At 37.7% G+C, this 19,431-nt stretch overlaps 1 protein-coding gene and 1 long non-coding RNA gene across 2 annotated transcripts; one reads left to right on the top strand and one right to left on the bottom strand.

Moving 5' to 3' along the window:
* Positions 1–6,523: 6,523 nt before the first annotated feature.
* LOC307118206 (uncharacterized protein) lies at positions 6,524–15,307 on the top strand. The gene is made up of 13 exons (XM_079803739.1): positions 6,524–6,669; positions 7,788–7,861; positions 8,589–8,662; positions 10,772–10,973; positions 11,083–11,382; positions 11,484–11,537; positions 11,620–11,670; positions 11,774–11,845; positions 11,968–12,066; positions 12,150–12,233; positions 12,384–12,604; positions 13,777–13,936; positions 14,025–15,307. Exons 4-13 carry the CDS (start codon positions 10,772–10,774, stop codon positions 14,168–14,170), a joined length of 1,389 nt encoding a protein of 462 aa, XP_079659865.1. The 5' UTR covers positions 6,524–6,669; positions 7,788–7,861; positions 8,589–8,662; the 3' UTR covers positions 14,171–15,307.
* A 663-nt stretch (positions 15,308–15,970) lies between these two features.
* Positions 15,971–18,801, bottom strand: LOC307117874. The gene is made up of 7 exons (XR_013815473.1): positions 18,681–18,801; positions 18,027–18,093; positions 17,775–17,822; positions 17,608–17,691; positions 17,277–17,457; positions 16,951–17,108; positions 15,971–16,854 (listed from the first exon to the last, which is right to left on the bottom strand). It is a non-coding gene; the product is annotated as an uncharacterized lncRNA (long non-coding RNA).
* Between the last annotated feature and the right edge of the window lie 630 nt (positions 18,802–19,431).

Below are 19,431 nucleotides of genomic sequence, written 5' to 3' on the forward strand. Positions count from 1 at the left end.
AACTAATATGCAAATTCAGAATGCAGATAACCGGAAGTGCCAAAATAAAAGCTCGAGGAGGTCAGTGTGTGTTTATAGTTTATAGCATCGTGTCAAATAAGTAACGAATAAAAACCATCTCATCCGAGGAAATAGACTCTTGGACATGGATTATCGTGATAATGACTACCTAAAATAATAAACACGTTTGGAGAAATTGTATTTGAAGAGGAGGTTAGTGTCACTTTTATGAAAAGTGCGGGACTTGTGATCATAGACATAATAAATACATAGACGCCCTATTGGCCGCTGGACCGCACGTCAACGACGCCGCCATATTGCGGAGGGCAACTTTCCAATAACTCTAATAACAGGAATTGAGAAAAATGCCTGCTTCGTGTGCTGCTCGGGGCTGTACAAATCACCGCACAATTGGAAACAGTTCTCGGGGAATTACCTTTCACAAGTAAGACTGAACATTTGTTTCTGGTTGTATTGGTCGTTATATTATTATATAATTAGTAATAGTGACGTTAGTTGGTCACCAGAGTCAGACTAAAATAGCTAGCGATGTCGCTACTTAGCTGTGGAAGTTACATGAGTTGACATGATTTATATTATAGTTTTAGCTTATATTATATTTTATATTATAAATTAAATTTCCTGAAATCGATTCATCTATATATTTTTGAAAGACTTTTATGACAGGCGACTGACATATTGTGACTCTTAACGTTAGTTAACTTAAGTTAAGTTAGTTGCCTAGCTAACTTTAATCACACATTGAAGGTTTCACAGACAAAGAGGTACGATATCAGAGCTCGAATTCGAGCATCAGGTACGGATTTCAGATATCAAAATATAATCTGAAAAGAGGCAATATCTGTATTAAAGGAAGAGCTGCATGATTAATTGTAAAAAGAATATTAATTCAAACACCTACATCATCTTATTCTTAAATTACAATTATTCTTCTATTTCTATTAAAACCTTTGATAAGTAGGATTACAGCAAAAAATCGTGATTCATCCAGAATTGTGCAGTTCTAGTTCACCCAAATATGAAACTCTGCTGGCCAAGATATGACATATATATCTATGTTTATATGACATATACATATTGGATGGCCTTAGGGTGAATACATTATCAGCTCATTTTAATTTTTGTGTGAACTATTTCTTAAGTGTGTGTGTGTGTGTGTGTGTGTGTGTGTGTGTGTGTGTGTGTGTGTGTGTGTGTGTGTGTGTGTGTGTGTGTGTGTGTGTGTGTGTGTGTGTGGTTTTTAGGGGGATGGAATAAACATCCAACTGCAGGCCAGTTCCAGGGCATTTTCCGGTGTCTCATGGTCCGGTGCGGTGTCTCTCCAAGCACTTCAGGGAAAGTAGAACCACAGGATGAGACCCTGTCGCTATCAGGGGTCTGTTCTTCGTATGTGGCTAACTCAGTTAGCTGGACTTGATTGTTGCCGATTTGGCATGATCTTGGATTGTTTGGTTCTTCGAAGCTCATCTGGGGGCCAGTTGCATAAACCATTAAGACTAGTCTTACAAGTTAGACATACATTTTTTTCTTTAAGACTGTTCATAATTTTTTTTTAAATCAGTTACATAAAAACATAGACTGGCTTAATTTGATACGAAAAGTAAGACTGAATGCCACTTGCCTAACTGCTAGTGGCTCATACTAGATCTTAAGACACTGTCTTAACATAATGGCTTAGTTTATGCAACTGGCCCCTGGACTTGCTGTCATAGCAACAGGTCCGGAAACTCAAACCTGCTCAGGAGCGGTTTATTTCATGTAAACAGGATTAGGTTGCATACTTAAAATCTGTCCCAGCCACTGCTACTTTATTTCAAGAGTTCATTACTGAACCTGGGGCAATAATAATTTTAAATAATAAGAATATAAAAATCATATAAAAATGAGTATTTGAAAATATTATAATACTATAATGTTGTGTATAGTAGTACTATACACACAGCCACTTGATTGAGAGATTTATTTGTGATGGAATATATTATCATTTTATCAGAGGTTTACACACGTACAGTTAAAAGCCAGGTGGCTTTTTTAATTATATGATGTCATTACGTTGCTGTCTTGCCACCAGCCAATCGCTGCATTGCTGATCGTGGTTTTGAGTATCTGCCCTCTTCAGGGAACACAAGAACGTGCAGTAATCTCAGATAACTTAATCCAGATATTTTAATCCAATCCGCAAATTTGTTTGAAGAACCAAATTATCCAGAGATCAGTGATCACGATTAAAAGATCTGGGATCTGTCAAATCATCTCAGATGTATTAAGCGAGGTACGAAAAACAGACCCCAGCTGTTGAAATGTAATCTCTAGCAGTAGAAGAATCTGAGGAGCTTCCATTCCCTTTTGTAAACGTTTCTGCACTTGTGTGTGACCACAGCTTCCTGCCAACCCGCTTTGGTAGCCTTGTGGACAATGCCCTGGTGTACATTTCAGGTTTTGTGTTTTTCTGTGATGTGTGCCATGGTGACCCTACAAAGGATGACTGATTATAGATGATTGATGGTTAATATACAGCCTTTTGTTATTGTTGTTATTATTATTATACCAATACTATTATTGTACCTACCAGTCACTATTTAATTTACTATTTTTATTATTGTCTATATTATTCTGCAATTGATATTACATTGTATTTGCTATTATTATTATTATCGTTATTATATTATATTATACCACTTGCAATTATCAATCTATTATAGTTATGCTGGTAAATTATTGTACTTTTCACTAGTCACTATTTAACTGTTTTATTATTGTCTCTATTCTGTAATTGATATTTCATATTCTATTGCTATTATTATAGTATTATACAAACTATGCTATTAATCATTATATTATTGTATTTTTGATATTATATAATTATACTATTCATTATTTTATTTGCTGTATACTGTTTGTTTATTTCATTGACTATTTTTTTATTGACTATACACTATTTACTATTACTTCTCACTTTATCATGTATTTACTATTTGCATTGCAGTGTAGTTGTACCAAATCATATGTATAAAGGATCCATGAGTTATCTTTGTTATTGTATATTTAGAGTATCTACCTGTAAATATCTATCATTTTAGTGCTATAAAAAAACAGAAAGCAGCCTGCCAGTGTGATTTGTATTTGCAGATGTTTCATTTTCTCAATGACGGTCAATTCTAAGCACAAGAAAAGCAAAAATCAGTTAATTAATTATATATTAAATGATATTATATAAATATATATATATATATATATATATATATATATATATATATATATATATATATATATATATATATATATATATATATATATATATATATATATATATATATATATATATATATATATATATCAGTCTAAGTTAGGCTATATATCAGTCATGTTATCAGTCTAAGTTGTATAAACTATAAAGTTGTATTAATATAAAGTTAAGTCCTTTTTTACAGTCATTTTATGGTTTAGGATGTTTCCATAAACACTGATATCACCCTGTGCAGGTCTTAGATGCCTTAAAATAGATTTTTAGTGTAGGTGATTAATAAATAATTGTGCATATTTTTAATGCCTAAAAATTAACGTTTCCATATCTTTTCATTTAATTGCTTATTCATGTATAGTAATGATTTATAAAAAGAAAACTAAAACCAGTGTGAAATAAATGTTAAAAGCAGGAATAAGAAATTAATTTTACAATTGTACTTTTCCTGCAGGTACTAAACATCTGCAATGTTTAGTCTGGTGTCCACAAATAACAACGGACCTTTCGCAAAAACAGTAGTATGAAACAGAGCTTACAATTTATTTTTATTTTTTTTACATTTTAAGAAACCCAATCAATAAATAGACCCACTGTTTTGTGACTTTACTGTGTAGCCTATAGTCTCAGTTCAAGCAGTATACGTGCACTGATCGATCATCTCTTCTAGCACATCAATATGTTGTTTAAGTGTGATAAAAACCAAGGCAGAATTGAAAGAGTATCCCTGGCTCTAAAATGTTAATTCTCTGCTAAATTATATGCTAAATAATAATAATGAACTGCTCTTCATTATTAGTTCTTCATAAGTATCTGTGGATATGTTGACAAGAAACAACAGTAAACAAAACTTTTAGATATGATAATTTGTGTAAATTAAAATGTGGTATTTGGAATAAAAAATCTATAGCTACACAAGCAAGGTAAAAGCACTTAATTGCTAATAAAACATAATTGAAGATCAGTGGGGAAAAAATAATAAAGAATGAATTGTGTGGAATGTACTGGAAACCCCTTTAAGGCAAACGCAGACGTCACGTTCGGCAGACGCAGGCGAAACGCTCGGCAGACGCAGACGAGACGTTCATTGAGAGGAGTGCATGTTGCAAAGTCATATTAAAGAACCCTTCGGAACGCCATAATTTCTTGCGAGATGCCGCGGCCGACTAGCCGGCGGGCCGCCGGCTTCATTTTCTCTGGCGGTTGCCTCCGCCTAATGGACCGCGGCCGGCTGGCGGCAAGCCGCTTTGAAATACAAGGATTTCTACTCTCAAAATCGACCAGCCACGTTGGTTTGGCTTGTTGGGAAATAGAGTGGAACTGACAGCATTTTAACTAGTTCTCACATTTGAAGCGATTATAAAATCATAATAGCCTATATGTGAATTATATCAAATATTAGTTTTTTTTTGCTCCAAAGCCATTAGGGTTTATAACAGATTCTTGACTCTTGATTCCATGATAAGGTTAGGTTTAGGAAATTACATTTAAATTTTCACTTGATTATTTGCATGTCGAGTGTGTTTAAACAGTGTTGGTCAATTTGACCCATAATGGATGTAATACTTTTTTCTTTTCTTTTTTAGCATAATAGGAGGGTTAAGAAAGTTTGAAAGTTAATTTTAGGATATTGAACACTTTTATTTTTGTATTGCCCTTTTTCTATTTCTTTTTGGACTGACTTTAAAATAGACATAAAAAAAAATTTGAACTTAGAACTTCATGACATTTTACTTTTTCAAAACCCATATTTTTCTGAAAAACAAAAATATATTATTAATTATTTAATTATTTTGGAAAAATTCTACATTCATAAAGCAAGAATAACTCAAAAGAAGCCCTCTAATATTACCTCTTATAAAGCTGATTTTTACAATATACTTTGAAACCCTTTCAAACATGAGGTCGCAAAACAAAAAGCTTACAAAAACAGAAACCTGAAAGCTTTTCAATTTCATGTGACTGCCTTAATATTATAAAGTATTTTCTATCTCAGAATTCTTATTTTTATTATTTATTTTATATACAGTGTTACATTTGTTGTTGTTATTCTTTGTTCTACATATTCGGAACTGTACCACAATGCTTTATTATTTTAATTTTTCTCTCATTGTACTTTTTGTATTGTACTTGTCTATAAATGTACTAATTTAAATAAAAACAAAAAGAGAAGTACCTCCACCGGCCGAGAGGGGCAGTATACCTAAAAAAGACGGAAGACAAACCGGAAGAAGTTACCCTGCGTGAGTTCACATCATAGTTGCCAAGTCCGCGTATAACACGCGACTTTGGGCTTCTTTTTTTGGCAAGTCGCGTTAAAAAATCACGAGTCGCGGGTTGCGGTTTTTTGGGCTTATTTTAAAAAATGTGGTTGCTTGTTAGGAAAATATAATAAGCAACTTCGTTTCTTTACATTTATGGTCGCTGTTTTGTCCAATACATTGACTGACACTGTCTTCTCACAACAGGCATTCAGTGCAACGATACAAGTGCTGTAGTAATCTGTCCTTTTATATCCCGCCTCCTTCTCCCCTTCATTGAAGAAAAATCGCGTTCAACGTGCAGGCATGTGACGTTATAAATGCACGTAATGAAAGTTAGTAGACTTAAATAGACGTATACATTTTTACAAACAATAGCACAAGCAGAGATGGAGAGGAAAGAGGGAGGAGAGGCACCTAATTTAATTAAAAAAATATTTTTGTAATGTATTTAAAATTACAGGCTATTATAAAAAAACAAGTCTACTAATAATAACAGTAGGTATGGTTCGAATTAATTTTATTTTAAATATGTGGCTATATTGCAGCGCTGTAGTGCTTGTGTCCCAATGTGCACACTATCCATCCTAAATAGTGTGACATTAGTCATTTTCAGTACTATTTAGGGCAGATAGTGTGCACAATGAGATGCAGGGCTTGTCTTTTTCACGGTTTGCAGTGTGTGTTCACTACTTACTGCCCCTAATATGTGTGCACTAACTCCGACTATGGGTTACCATAATTGGCCTCCATGTCACTCTTTACTCTTCAAAGTCAAACCTCTTCTGTTCACAGCTGATCGGAGGATATTGTGTGTCCTTTATTGCAATTTGATGATTTTTGTAAAATCACATCTGTTTTTGCTTTTCAAACTCTGAGAGGTTTCAGTTTAATATGTTGCAGGCTCATTTATTGATAAAAAAAAAATATTTATTATAAATAATATTGATGATAATAAATAATATAATAATATTGGGCTTGTTTTGGGCTTGTTTTTGAAGCTGCGGTTGCTTATTTGTCTCGCGAGAGTTGGCAACACTGGTTCACATATGAAACAGATTCACCAACAGCGGCCGTCCACTCATCACACGGTTTTAGTATTTGAAGAGAGAAGATCAGAAAATTTCATCGACTACGAGCGTTTAAGTAAGTACATGTTTCCTTTTTGTGTAACGCAATATTATGTTCATTTTTTTACATAGTTTTTAGTTTATCTTAGTCATCTATTTTCTTGCCCAACTAACGTTGGTCAAGCTAAAGTAGGCTTGTTTACATAGTTGCCTATTGTTAATGTTACTATTAACTTTCTGAAGAAGCTACATAGAAGAAGGGGAAAAAAAACTCAATGCCTGGAAGAAACTAAGATACATATGTTTATACGAGTGTGAGTACAGTATGTGTTTTAAGTTAGTTTTGGTCGAATACGTAACAAGTCCCTGAACTTCTTGTATGGACAATTCTGCCCCTTATGTGGTAATGTAGACCCAGCAGTAGATAGCGAAATCTTTACGACAAAGAGTGATCAGAATAACTTGTTGTTTTCTAACTAAACAGAATGATGTATATACCAGTAGGTTGTTTTTAATTTGTTTGTTCCGACACGCACGCTGCCAGTGTAGTGCACAATCCAGTGTTAGCTAACACGTGCTGTTTTGCCTTTTTTACACACTGAGTTCAGTCATGTTGAAATGTATCTAGCTACTGTAGGTAAGTTAGCCAAAGCTTTACATCTAGAAAGACTTAAGTTTAACGTTTGGTGTTTTCTTAGAAAAAAATTACATGCTGCTTGTCCAGTAGCAAGAGTGGCTAGCAAGTGTTAGCTAACACGCGCTGTTTTGCCGTAGAGAAATGTTACTAGTACATGTTAGAAATGTAACTAGCTACAGTAGGTAGCTAAAGCTTTACACCTAGAAAGACTAAGTATAACTTTTGGTGTTTTCTAACAAAACAGAATGATGTATATAGGTTATTTAAATGATTTTGTTAGTCCGAACAAGCATGCTGCTAGGTCAGTTCACAATGTAGTTACAGTGGCTAGCAAGTGTTAGCTAACGTGCGGTGTTGCTACTGTTCTTCTTGAGTTATTTATCTGAACTGCTGTACTTTTTATGTTTGAGGACAATGTAGTTTACTTGAATCACTACACTGAATTAATACATTTTACTGTTCCACATTTGCCTGACCAGGTTTTTCCCCCACAGCATAGCTACTGTATATTCTGTATATAACGTTAACAATGCGGTTTTGTTCAAATTTTTTTGCAGATACCTTGACTAGAGCATAAACGGTTATCTTCACCCAAGAGACCTACTGTTGGACAATCGTTTCGGCTTTTAAGGTAAATGCATTGTTAGTCACAATGTCTAGTTACTGGGCTAAAAGGAGAAGAATATTGAAAGGAGTTGAGATGGACAAACAGGAAATTGCAGCTGCAAACGATGCTCTACTTGCTGTTATTCCGGACTTTGACCAAGTAAATCCTCCTGTTAATGAACATGGAATGGCTACAACAAGCCATGGACAAACAGTAACCCCTGAAGCACAGAAAAAATAACATGCTGCTTGTCCAGTAGCAAGAGTGGCTAGCAAGTGTTAGCTAACACGCGCTGTTTTGCCTTAGAGAAATGTTACACACTGAGGTTAAGCAATGTTGCTAGTACATGTTAGAAATGTAACTAGCTACAGTAGGTAGCCAACGCTTTACACCTAGAAAGACTAAGTATAACTTTTGGTGTTTTCTAACAAAACAAAATCATTTAAATAACCTATATACATCATTCTGTTAGGCCGAACAAGCATGCTGCTAGGTCAGTTCACAATGTAGTTATAGTGGCTAGCAAGTGTTAGCTAACGTGCGGTGTTGCTACTGTTCTTCTTGAGTTATTTATCTGAACTGCTGTACTTTTTATTTTTGAGGACAATGTAGTTTACTTGAATCACTACACTGAATTAATACATTTTACTGTTCCACATTTGCCTGACCAGTTTCCCCCCCCCCACAGCATAGCTACTGTATATTCTGTATATAACGTTAACAATGCGGTTTTGTTCACATTGTTTTGCAGATACCTTGACCAGAGCATAAACGGTTATCTTCACCCAAGAGACCTACTTTTGGACAATCGTTTCGGCTTTTAAGGTAAATGCATTGTTAGTCACAATGTCTAGTTACTGGGCTAAAAGGAGACGAATATTGAAAGGAGTTGAGAGGGACAAACAGGAAATTGCAGCTGCAAACAATGCTCTACTTGCTGTTATTCCGGACTTTGACCAAGTAAATCCTCCTGTTAATGAACATGGAATGGCCACAACAAGCCATGGACAAACAGTAACCCCTGAAGCACAGGAAATAACTGTTGATGAGGTATATGAATCTGGTGAATTTTCCTCAAGCACAGAAGATAGTGAAGATGATTGCCTAAGGACACAACTGGCAGGGTGGGCTATTGACAACATGATCCCCCATGTGGCACTTGGTAAGCTTTTAACCATTTTGTCCAAGGATCATCCAACCCTTCCTAAAGACCCAAGAACCCTTCTGAGAACAGTGACTTGTGTTAAAACAACAGAACTCTCAGGTGGTGTGTACCATCACTCTGGAATTGAAAGTGGAGTACTATTGCAGTTGTTAGTGTCTCCTGAATTGCAGAAGTTGACGTCAGTTTCAATGCAAGTTAATGTTGATGGACTTCCACTTTTCAAAAGCTCAAATGCCCAGTTCTGGCCAGTTCTTGGTTTAATTGAGCAATACGTGAGTAATGTCCAGCAAAACAAACTTCCATTTGTCATTGGTCTCTATTATGGGAAGAAGAAGCCAACCAGCCTTCACTTTTTGAATCCTTTTGTTGAAGAGGCACAGCGACTTGAAGCGGAAGGAGTTCTGTTTGAAGGGAGAGCACTTCCTTTCAAAATATCAACATTCATCTGTGACGCCCATGCTCGTGCACTTGTTAGAAATGTGAAAGGTCACAGTGGATATTATGGGTGTGACAAGTGTGTTCAAAAGGGGGTCCACTATGAGAACAGGATGACCTTTCCTCAAACAGATGCTACTCTAAGATTAGACAATGCAGTCCGTGACGAACTTTCTGATGACAGTCATCAGTGTGGAGAAACGCCATTGGCATCGTTGTCTGTTGGTTTGGTCACCCAGTTCCCACTGGATTATATGCATCTGGTATGCCTTGGAGTGACAAGAAAGTTGTTGCATCTTTGGCTAAAGGGACGGCGGCTGACAAGATTTTCGCCCAGCATGGTAAAAGAGCTCTCCAGAGTACTTCTGACCTTCACACCTCATGTTCCGTGCGAGTTCAACAGGAAGCAACGATCCATGGAAGATGTTGAGCGTTGGAAAGCTACAGAATTCAGGCAGTTCCTCTTGTACACTGGACCAGTCAGCTTAAAAGGCCTTGTACCAATTAAAGTGTACAACAACTTCATGCTGCTTTCAGTTGGCATCACCATCCTACTGAATGTGTCCCTGTGTGCTGACCTAGCAGACTATGCACACAGAATATTGGTTCTCTTTGTTGATCACTGCAGCAAGCTTTATGGGAAAGAACATGTGACATACAACATGCATGGATTAGTGCACCTCAGCCAAGATGCCAAAAAGTATGGTGTCCTTGATAACATCTCATGCTTCCCATTTGAAAACTTCCTTGGGCGCCTGAAGAAACTGTTGCGCAAGCCTACACAACCATTGGAGCAGGTTGTTCGCCGATTGTCGGAGAGAAGTCAGCACAGAAGAACAAACATTTCCAAAACAAGGTCCTTGAGAGAGCACAACCATGGACCACTCCTCAACGGTCTTTCTGTGAAAAAGCAGTATGAGGAGTGTTACTTTCAAGACTTTGTTGTGAAACGTTCAGAGGGAGACAATTGTGTCCTGTTGGAAAATAAGGACATAGTTGTTATACAGAATGTCGTCGTTGATGAAATGGACAACACTTTTGTCATCTACAAGAGGTTCCGGAACATGGTCGATTTCTTTACTTACCCTGTGGAATCCTCCAAGCTAGGCATTTTTCATTTATCGGGCCTATCAGATATACTCCGCTTTACGCATACAGCAAATGTGCAGAAGAAATATTATCTTCTTCCTTGTCCGGATGGAAAGGCTGGTTTTCCGTTGATCCACTCATAAAAAATTACTGCTTTTTTGAAGGGGTGAGAATTGTAATGTTATTGATTTTGCCTGAAAATTAATCAAAATGTAGACTTTATGCTAATTTTTCTTCTATTTTAGATGCTGTTTGCCATTGTTCAGTTTATTGATGAGGAGGATCTGCCATTTGCAGTGGTTCCGCAAGTGTGGCTCAGTGAGGGCATGTGCTATTGGCCCCCATTCAACCTCCGCAAAAAAGAAAAAGGCAACAATTTAGCCATCCGCTGCACGCCTCCACACAGCACCTGGGAGAAACATAACTTTAAGTTCATGAAGGGAGCAGGTAAATGGATCTGACTTGTGCATTTGTTTTTCCTGCATTTCATCTGTGTAATTGCTTTGTCAGTTTATGGTGGATAACTGACTCTTTCATTCATTATTCCCTGTTCTAGAATCTTGGCAAGAGGCGAAGAGATATTTGGTGCGCTTCCAAACAGGTTCCAGCATTGAAACGACAGACGATGACAAGAAGGGAAAGCGAAAGAGAATATCAAATTCCAAGTACAGACCCCAAGCCTCTTCTGATGAAGAGGAGTCTAGTCTTCCAGATGCACCAGCAGTGCTGTCGTTTCGGCAACCTCTTTTGAGCTGTGAAAACATTGTTCCGAGTAACACTGTTTCAGTGCTGCCCGATGCTCCAGAAGTTGCATCAATTTCCGAAAATATTGAGCCATCTGTAGACTTCAGCGTTGGTATGTAGTATGTATTGCTGTGATGCTTGATTTGAGATCTGCCACTAAACTATACACGTTGTTAGATTTTCAAATTTCTGTTTCCTCTTTCTCTGAACCAGGTTTCTCCCCAGTAACCCAGACTCCACTTCACAGACCCAAGAGTTTGAGTACAAGTAAGTGATGTTTTTTGTCTTTGAAACTATTGCTTGTATTTAAGATGAGGAATCCTTTGATCCATAATCTGTTTTTCATTAGGACACTTGATGGGTTACTCTCCCCAGCCGTTTCTGGATGAAAGGTGTCGAGGTGTGTTGTACATTCCATTAGCTTTGCACAGTTCAATTATTGTTTCATTACTGAATATGCAATTTCTGCAGTGAAATTAAAGCTGTTATGTTTGCTCCCCCAGCTCGTCAAGTACTAAGCTTTACACCCCCAGCAGCAAATTTACCCTGGCAGCATAAGGGTGAAAACGCTGGAGGTATGTACACATTTTAACAGTATGGAAAATCGTGCCTTTTAGTTGTTTTATTTATATATATATATATTATATTATTATTATTATTATTATAATTTATTATTCTTTTTTTTTTTTTTATGTAGATTTCCAGAGACCCCAGGATGAGATCCAAGCCCTGAGGGAGGAGAACCAAGCCCTGAGGGAGGAGATCCAAGCCCTGAGGGAAGGCAATGCACGAGCAGGTGAGAACATGCACTCTTTCTTAAATTTGACTTTTTTGACTGTGATATAGGTCCAAAATTTCCAAATGCCTTTCATTTTGTAGCTTCGGATGGCAGCGGCTCACTTCAAGAGCAGGTGAAGCAAATTGGGACTATGTTGACGACGTTTGCTCGTACTGGGCAATCAGGTACAACTTGCAAACAACACCTGTGGTTGTTGGTTTAATTCCCACTGGGGCCACCTGTACATGTAGTAGACCTAGATGTAAATGTCATAGTTTAGTAGTTGAGGGACCAGGACTGACTGCTTTATTCTTTTATTCTGTGAACCCCTGTAGGTGCAGATCAGACCCTAATGCTGCGACGTCTTGGAGAGTTTGGCGATGTTGTGCGTAGCATGGACAACAAAATGGACACTATGCTGCAACATTTCAGTGCCAATGTGTCTGTTGGAGAGTTATCCCTGCCAGGGGGTCTGTTACTCCCCCTAGACACCCAGGAAGATTTGGCGTTGCTTGACAACAGTATGAGGCAGGATAAAGAGCTCCAGGAACGATTTGTAAGTGTGCTGGTTTTGTTTATAATGCTGTAGGGCAGGGGTCGGGAACCTTTTTTGACCAAAGAGCCATTTTTTCATTTTTGGTTAATGCATTTTTCCAAAAGAGCCACAGAAAAAAATAATATTAAATTATTATTAAAAAACATGCTTTTTTCCCCAATAAAATTTCAACAATAGTAATTATTAGGTCCATAACTAAAAAAAACACATATGCAGAAAACAATAAATAAATTGCAATATGGAATTAATTGTGCAGGGCTTTGTGAGGTTGAGTTATAAATCCTCTTTGTGTGTGTGAACATCTACTGTGTTTACGGGAATACTCGACTTGGCATTTTGATATATTTCTGTAGTCTATTAATCTGACGTGCAGCCGAGGACAAAGCTGTGCTTGTCCGTGTTGCGCTCGGAGCGCGTGCACAACATCCTGTCAGTAATTCAATTGTCTTTCGTGACTTATCACGCTTTTATCATTCATTTTCGTCAACTGAAATCTGCGTGGATTATCATAAATACACATTTATTTATCACAAAGGTCTCTGCGGCAAAAGCGAAAGTACCCACGGGTGAAATGTTTCGAAATGTCTCTTTCCACAACAGACCACCAGTTTCAATAAAAGGATATATTAAAGTTTGTATAGCCTACTTTTATATTTTCGCTGCTGTTCTAAAAATGGTTTTCGGTTACCTTAAACAAGCCACAGCTGCTTGAATCCCAGAGCAGAAGCTGTTACCACAGAAACGCAAGTGGTTATTGTTTGCTGTCGCGAGACTCGCGACTCGTGACACTCGCTAACAGCAATGAACGTGCGCGGCCGGTACAACTTGAATATTAGTTATTATCATACGTTTCATTAACTTCGGTTGGCTGTACAACAAGGGAATTGTAATTGGCTGCTTTTTTTCTGCAGAGAGCGGATCTCTGTTGATGTGTCTAATTTTTTTATCGATCATTTACAGGGTGAGAGATGAGCCACATTATTTTTGTCAAAGAGCCAGGTGTGGCTCGCGAGCCATAGGTTCCCGACCACTGCTGTAGGGTAATCTAAAAAGTAAAATTTAAGATTGTACACTGCATATTCTACAGTCTGAATCCACAGCCTGTCACATTTTTATATTTATGTATGAAGCTTCAGAGATATGTAATTTGTAACACTTTTTTGTATTTTCAGCTTCGGTTTTTGGCAATCAAATGTGGGAGGGACCTAAAGACAACCGTGTGGCGAATGCTTCAGAGTATCTTCTCTAATCACCTTTCAATGAATACAACCTGGACGGGTGTAGGGGATAAAGCATGTTTTAGAGACATGTTCCTGAAGACCATTATTCAAAGTAATATATATAAATTTGTTGTATATTTAAGTAGATGTTTGTGGCCTTATGCCATTCAAATGGAATGACAGATCTGTATTTTCTACAGGAGCCATCCGGAAGAACCCGGCAACCCAGGATGCCACTGATGAGGCTGTCCAGGTTAACGTTATGCGTTACCTGAAAGGAGCATCGGACCGTGAAGGTGGAAAAAGACGCCGCACAGCTGAGAGGGACCCACAGCCGACCTCTTAAGGCCCATTTATACTTCTGCGTCGAGTGTACGCCGTAGGCTACGCGCGTAGCCGACGCCGTCGTGAGCATTTATACTTCTGCGCTGTTGTCTGCGTCAATGTGCAATTCCACATGCAGACACTAGAAGGCAGTGTCCTCGGGCATGTTGGTGTAATCAAGACAACAGCCGAAGAAGAAGCAGCTTGGTGTGTAGAATCTGTACATTCATGTCGGAGTATCAGCAGCAGTGAGAGAGCGGCTTTTCTTGCAGCTTGAGTTGTTGTATCTAATACAAATTTAGCATCTCTAGTTGATTAGTAAAGTTAAATAAGGCGATCTGGCGCTGGAATGCATTTGTGAAATCATGCAGAGCTCGTGGCCGCTGTTTTCAGCAGCGGTGGCTCAGCAAGCGATTGCTGTTGCGGAGACTTCATTCACGAAATATACCCTAATGTGTCCCTGTTCTTGATATACAATTGCTGATTAACATCTTTGGTTTTAATGAGAAAATAAATAAACTATATTCAGCGGATCTATGTATTTATTTACTACCATAAAGAATCGCTGGACTGCAAAATAGTGTGTTATAGCAGACGTAAGGAACTATCATCCAATTTCTGGACACACACACACACACACTCCTATCGCAGATTTTTTATTTATTTATTGACCTGAGGGAAGGGTTCTGGCAGACCAATCACAGCGCTTGCGGTCCGCGTAGAATTGACGCGTTGTTACATTTTTGGAGAGGTGCGCGTCAGGCTACGGCGTAGGGTACGGCGTATCCAACGCGTCTATGCGTAGGGTACGCCGTACCCTCTGCGTGCACTCGACGCAGAAGTATAAATTGGCCTTTACACCTAGGCTGACTACTGACACCCCAGCATCACTGACAACTGGAACCCTAAAAGCATTCCCAGTATCATCCTAAAGAAGCCAGAAGTATCAGGCTACACTCAATCCACACTGTTCACTGTGGAAATTACTTCTTTTTAAATTACTTTTTCTTTAGTAAATTTTTTTTTGTTATTTATAGGCCTATTTAAGCTTATTTATTGTTCTGTTATATTTCATCTTATTTATATTTCATTTATATCATTGACTTGTATCATTGACTGTACTTTAAAATGTGGAATTAAAACGCCAAATGGGAATTTGTCTGGTTTGTTCAATCATTATCCTTCATAAACTGCATGTTACAAATATATGAATAATAAATAAATAAATATAAATTATTTATTACACAATAAGCGGAGGCAGATCGCTCGAAAATAGCGTTTGCCTCCGACGGGCCGCCGTTTGGTATAAAGGCGGCGGAACGGCGGTTTGCCTGCGGGCCGGCGGCGGTACGAAGGCGGTAGGAAGCCGGCTGCCGCTTTTAAAAAGCGGCTGCCGCCGGCGGTGCGCCGTCAAACGTGTTTGCGATTACGCAATTCTGACGCTTCTACTGCCGCCGGATCACCGCCGGTGGTCCGCCGACTCATTGCTATCTGGGAATGATAGCAATGACCACCGGCGGTGATCCGGCGGCTGTAGAAGCGTCAGAATTGCGTAATCGCAAACACGTTTGACGGCGCACCGCCGGCGGCAGCCGCTTTTTAAAAGCGGCAGCCGGCTTCCTACCGCCTTCGTACCGCCGCCGGCCCGCAGGCAAACCGCCGTTCCGCCGCCTTTATACCAAAAGGCGGCCCGTCGGAGGCAAACGCTATTTTCGAGCGATCTGCCTCCGCTTATTGTGTAATAAATAATATATATATTTATTTATTATTCATTTATTTGTAACATGCAGTTTATGATGGATAATAATTGAACAAACCAGATAAATTCCCATTTGGCATTTTTATTCCACATTTCAAAGTACATTAACTGTCAATGATACAAGATAATATAAATGAAATATAACAGACAATAAATAAGCTTAAATAGGCCTATAAATAACAAAACATTTTTACTAAAGAACCTGCATGTTTCCAATTAAATTTTGGTAAAAAAAAAAAAAAAAAAAAACAGCCTTACAAGCAAATTATAACACTTACAATATTTGTTAATAACAAATAGGTCAGCTCTGGGATGAAAAGAATTACCATTAAATATTATATCAAATAATGAGGATATTTGGTACCAAAGAATGTGCAGGATACCAAATAAATCGAGGTATAACATCACATTTAACAAGCCATTTCTAACAATAGGATAAATGGTAATAATTTAGAGTAAAGCTCTGGAGAAGAATAGAACAGTAGTAGAACAGAACATTATAACAAGCCTGACTATGGGTTCTCCGGTTTTCCCCGACCTCCAGAATGAGGCAGCGCAAATTGGCTTATCTTCAGTGATTTCTTGTGCGCCTATATAAAGGACAAACAACCTCGCCATCCCATATCTATCCAAGGAGCTGCCTTCAAGGCAGGGTCACAGGGAATAAAAAAAAAGTAATTTCCACAGTGAACAGTGTGGATTGGGTGAGTGTAGCCTGAAACTTCTGGCTTCTTTAGGGGTCTTGATGTTACTGACTGTAGGATAAAGAAAGGGTTCCAGGTGTCAGTAGTCAGCCTAGGTGTAAGAGGTCGGCTGTGGGTCCCTCTCAGCTGTGCGGCGTCTTTTTCCACCTTCACGATCAGATGCTCCTTTCAGGTAACGCATGGCGCTAACCTGGACCGCCTCATCAGTGGCATCCTGGGTTGCCGGGTTCTTCCGGATGGCTCCTGTAGAAAATACAGATCTGTCATTCCATGTGAATGTCATAAGGCCACACACATCTACTTAAATATATAACAAATTTATATATTTATATATATTACTTTGAACAATGGTCTTCAGGAACATGGATAAAACATGCTTTATCCCCTACACCCGTCCAGGTTGTATTAATGGAAAGGTGATTAGAGAAGATACTCTGAAGTATTCGCCACACGGTTGTCTTTAGGTCCCTCCCACATTTGATTGCCAAAAACCGAAGCTGAAAATACAAAAAAGTGTTACAAATTACATATCTCTGAAGCTTCTCATACATAAATATAAAAATGTGACAGGCTGTGGATTCAGACTGTAGAATATGCAGTGTACAATCTTAAATTTTACTTTTTAGATTACCCTAAAGCATTATAAACAAAATCAGCACACTTACAAATCGTTCCTGGAGCTCTTTATCCTGCCTCAAACTGTTGTCAAGCCCCCTGGCAGGGATAACTCTCCAAAAGACACATTGGCACTGAAATGTTGCAGCATAGTGTCCATTTTGTTGTCCATGCTACGCACAACATCGCCAAACTCTCCAAGACGTCGCAGCATTAGGGTCTGATCTGCACCTACAGGGGTTCACAGAATAAAAGAATAAAGCAGTCAGTCCTGGTCCCTCAACTACTAAACTATGACATTTACAACTAGGTCTACTACATGTACAGGTGGCCCCAGTGGGAATTAAACCAACAACCACAGGTGTTGTTTGCAAGTTGTACCTGATTGCCCAGTACGAGCAAACGTCATCAACATTGTCCCAACTTGCTTCACCTGCTCATGAAGTGAGCCGCTGTCATCCGAAGCTACAAAATGAAAGGCATTTGGTAATTTTGGACCTACATCACAGTCAAAAAAGTAAAATTTAAGAAAGAGTGCATGTTCTCACCTGCTTGTGCATTGCTTTCCCTCAGGGCTTGGTTCTCATTCTGGAAATCTACATAAAAAATATTTTATTTTAATTATATTATATATAATATATATATATATATATATATATAAAACAACAACTACAGGCACAATTTTCCATACTGTTAAAGTTTCCAACATCTGCAATTTCCTGTTTGTCCATCTCAACTCCTTTCAATATTCTTCTCCTTATAGCCCAGTAACTAGACATTGTGACTAACAATTTATTTACCTTGAAACGATTGTCCAACAGTAGGTCTCGTGGATGAAGATAACCGATTGTGCTCTGGTCAAGGTATCTGCAAGAAAATGTGAACAAAACCGCATTGTTAACGTTATATACAGAATATACAGTAGCTATGCTGTGGGGGGGGAAACTGGTCAGCCAAATGTGGAACAGTAAAATGTATTCATTCAGTATAGTGATTCAAGTAAACTGCATTGTCCTCAAACATAAAAAGTACAGCAGTTCAGAGAAATAACTCATAAATGACCTTAAACGCTAGAAGAACAGTAGCAACACAGCACATGTTAGCTAACACTTGCTAAAACTGACCTAGCAGCATGCTTGTTCGGACTAACTCAATCATTTAAATAACCTATATACATCATTCTGTTTTGTTAGAAAACACCAAAAGTTAAACTTAAGTCTTTCTAGATGTAAAGCTTTGGCTAACTTACCTACAGTAGCTAGATACATTTTAACATGTAGAACATGCTTGAACTCAGTGTGTAAAAAAGGCGAAACAGCACGTGTTAGCCAACACTGTGCATTGTGCACTATATCAGCGTGCGTGTCTGAACAAACTAATTAAAACAACCTACCGGTATATACATCAAAAATGAACATAATATTGTGTGACACAAAAAGGAAACGTGTACTTACTTAAACGCTCGTAGTCGAGGATATTTTCTGATCTCCTCTCTTCAAATACTAAAACCATGTGATGAGCGGCCGCTGTTGGTAAATCTGTATGTTTTACCGGTTTGTCTTCCGCCTTTTTTAGGTATACTGCCCCTCTCGGCCGGTGGAGGTACTTCTCTGTTTTTTATTTTTTTATTTTTATTTAAATTAGTACATGTATAGACAAGTACAATACAAAAAGTACAATGAGAGAAAAATAAAAATAATAAAGCATTGTGGTACAGTTCCGAATATGTAGAACAAAGAATAACAACAAATGTAACACTGTATATAAAATAAATCATAAAAATAAGAATTCTGAGATAGAAAATACTTTATAATATTAAGGCAGTCACATGAAATTGAAAAGCTTTCAGGTTTCTGTTTTTGTAAGCTTTTTGTTTTGCGACCTCATGTTTGAGAGGGTTTCAAAGTTGTAAAAATCAGCTTTATAAGAGGTAATATTAGAGGGCTTCTTTTGAGTTATTCTTGTCTTATGAATGTAGAATTTTTCCTAAATAATTAACAATATATTTTTGTTTTTCAGAAAAATATGGGTTTTGAAAACAAAGTAAAATGTCATGAAGTTAGTTCAAATTTTTTGTCATGTCTATTTTAAAGTCAGTCCAAAAAGAAATAGAAAAAAGGGCAATACAAAAATAAGTGTTATCCTAAAATGAACTTTCAAACTTTCTTAACCCTCCTATTATGCTAAAAAAAAACAAAAGTATTA

Source organism: Gobio gobio, assembly GCF_949357685.1.
Source record: "Gobio gobio genome assembly, chromosome: 21".
Classification (NCBI taxonomy): domain Eukaryota; kingdom Metazoa; phylum Chordata; class Actinopteri; order Cypriniformes; family Gobionidae; genus Gobio; species Gobio gobio.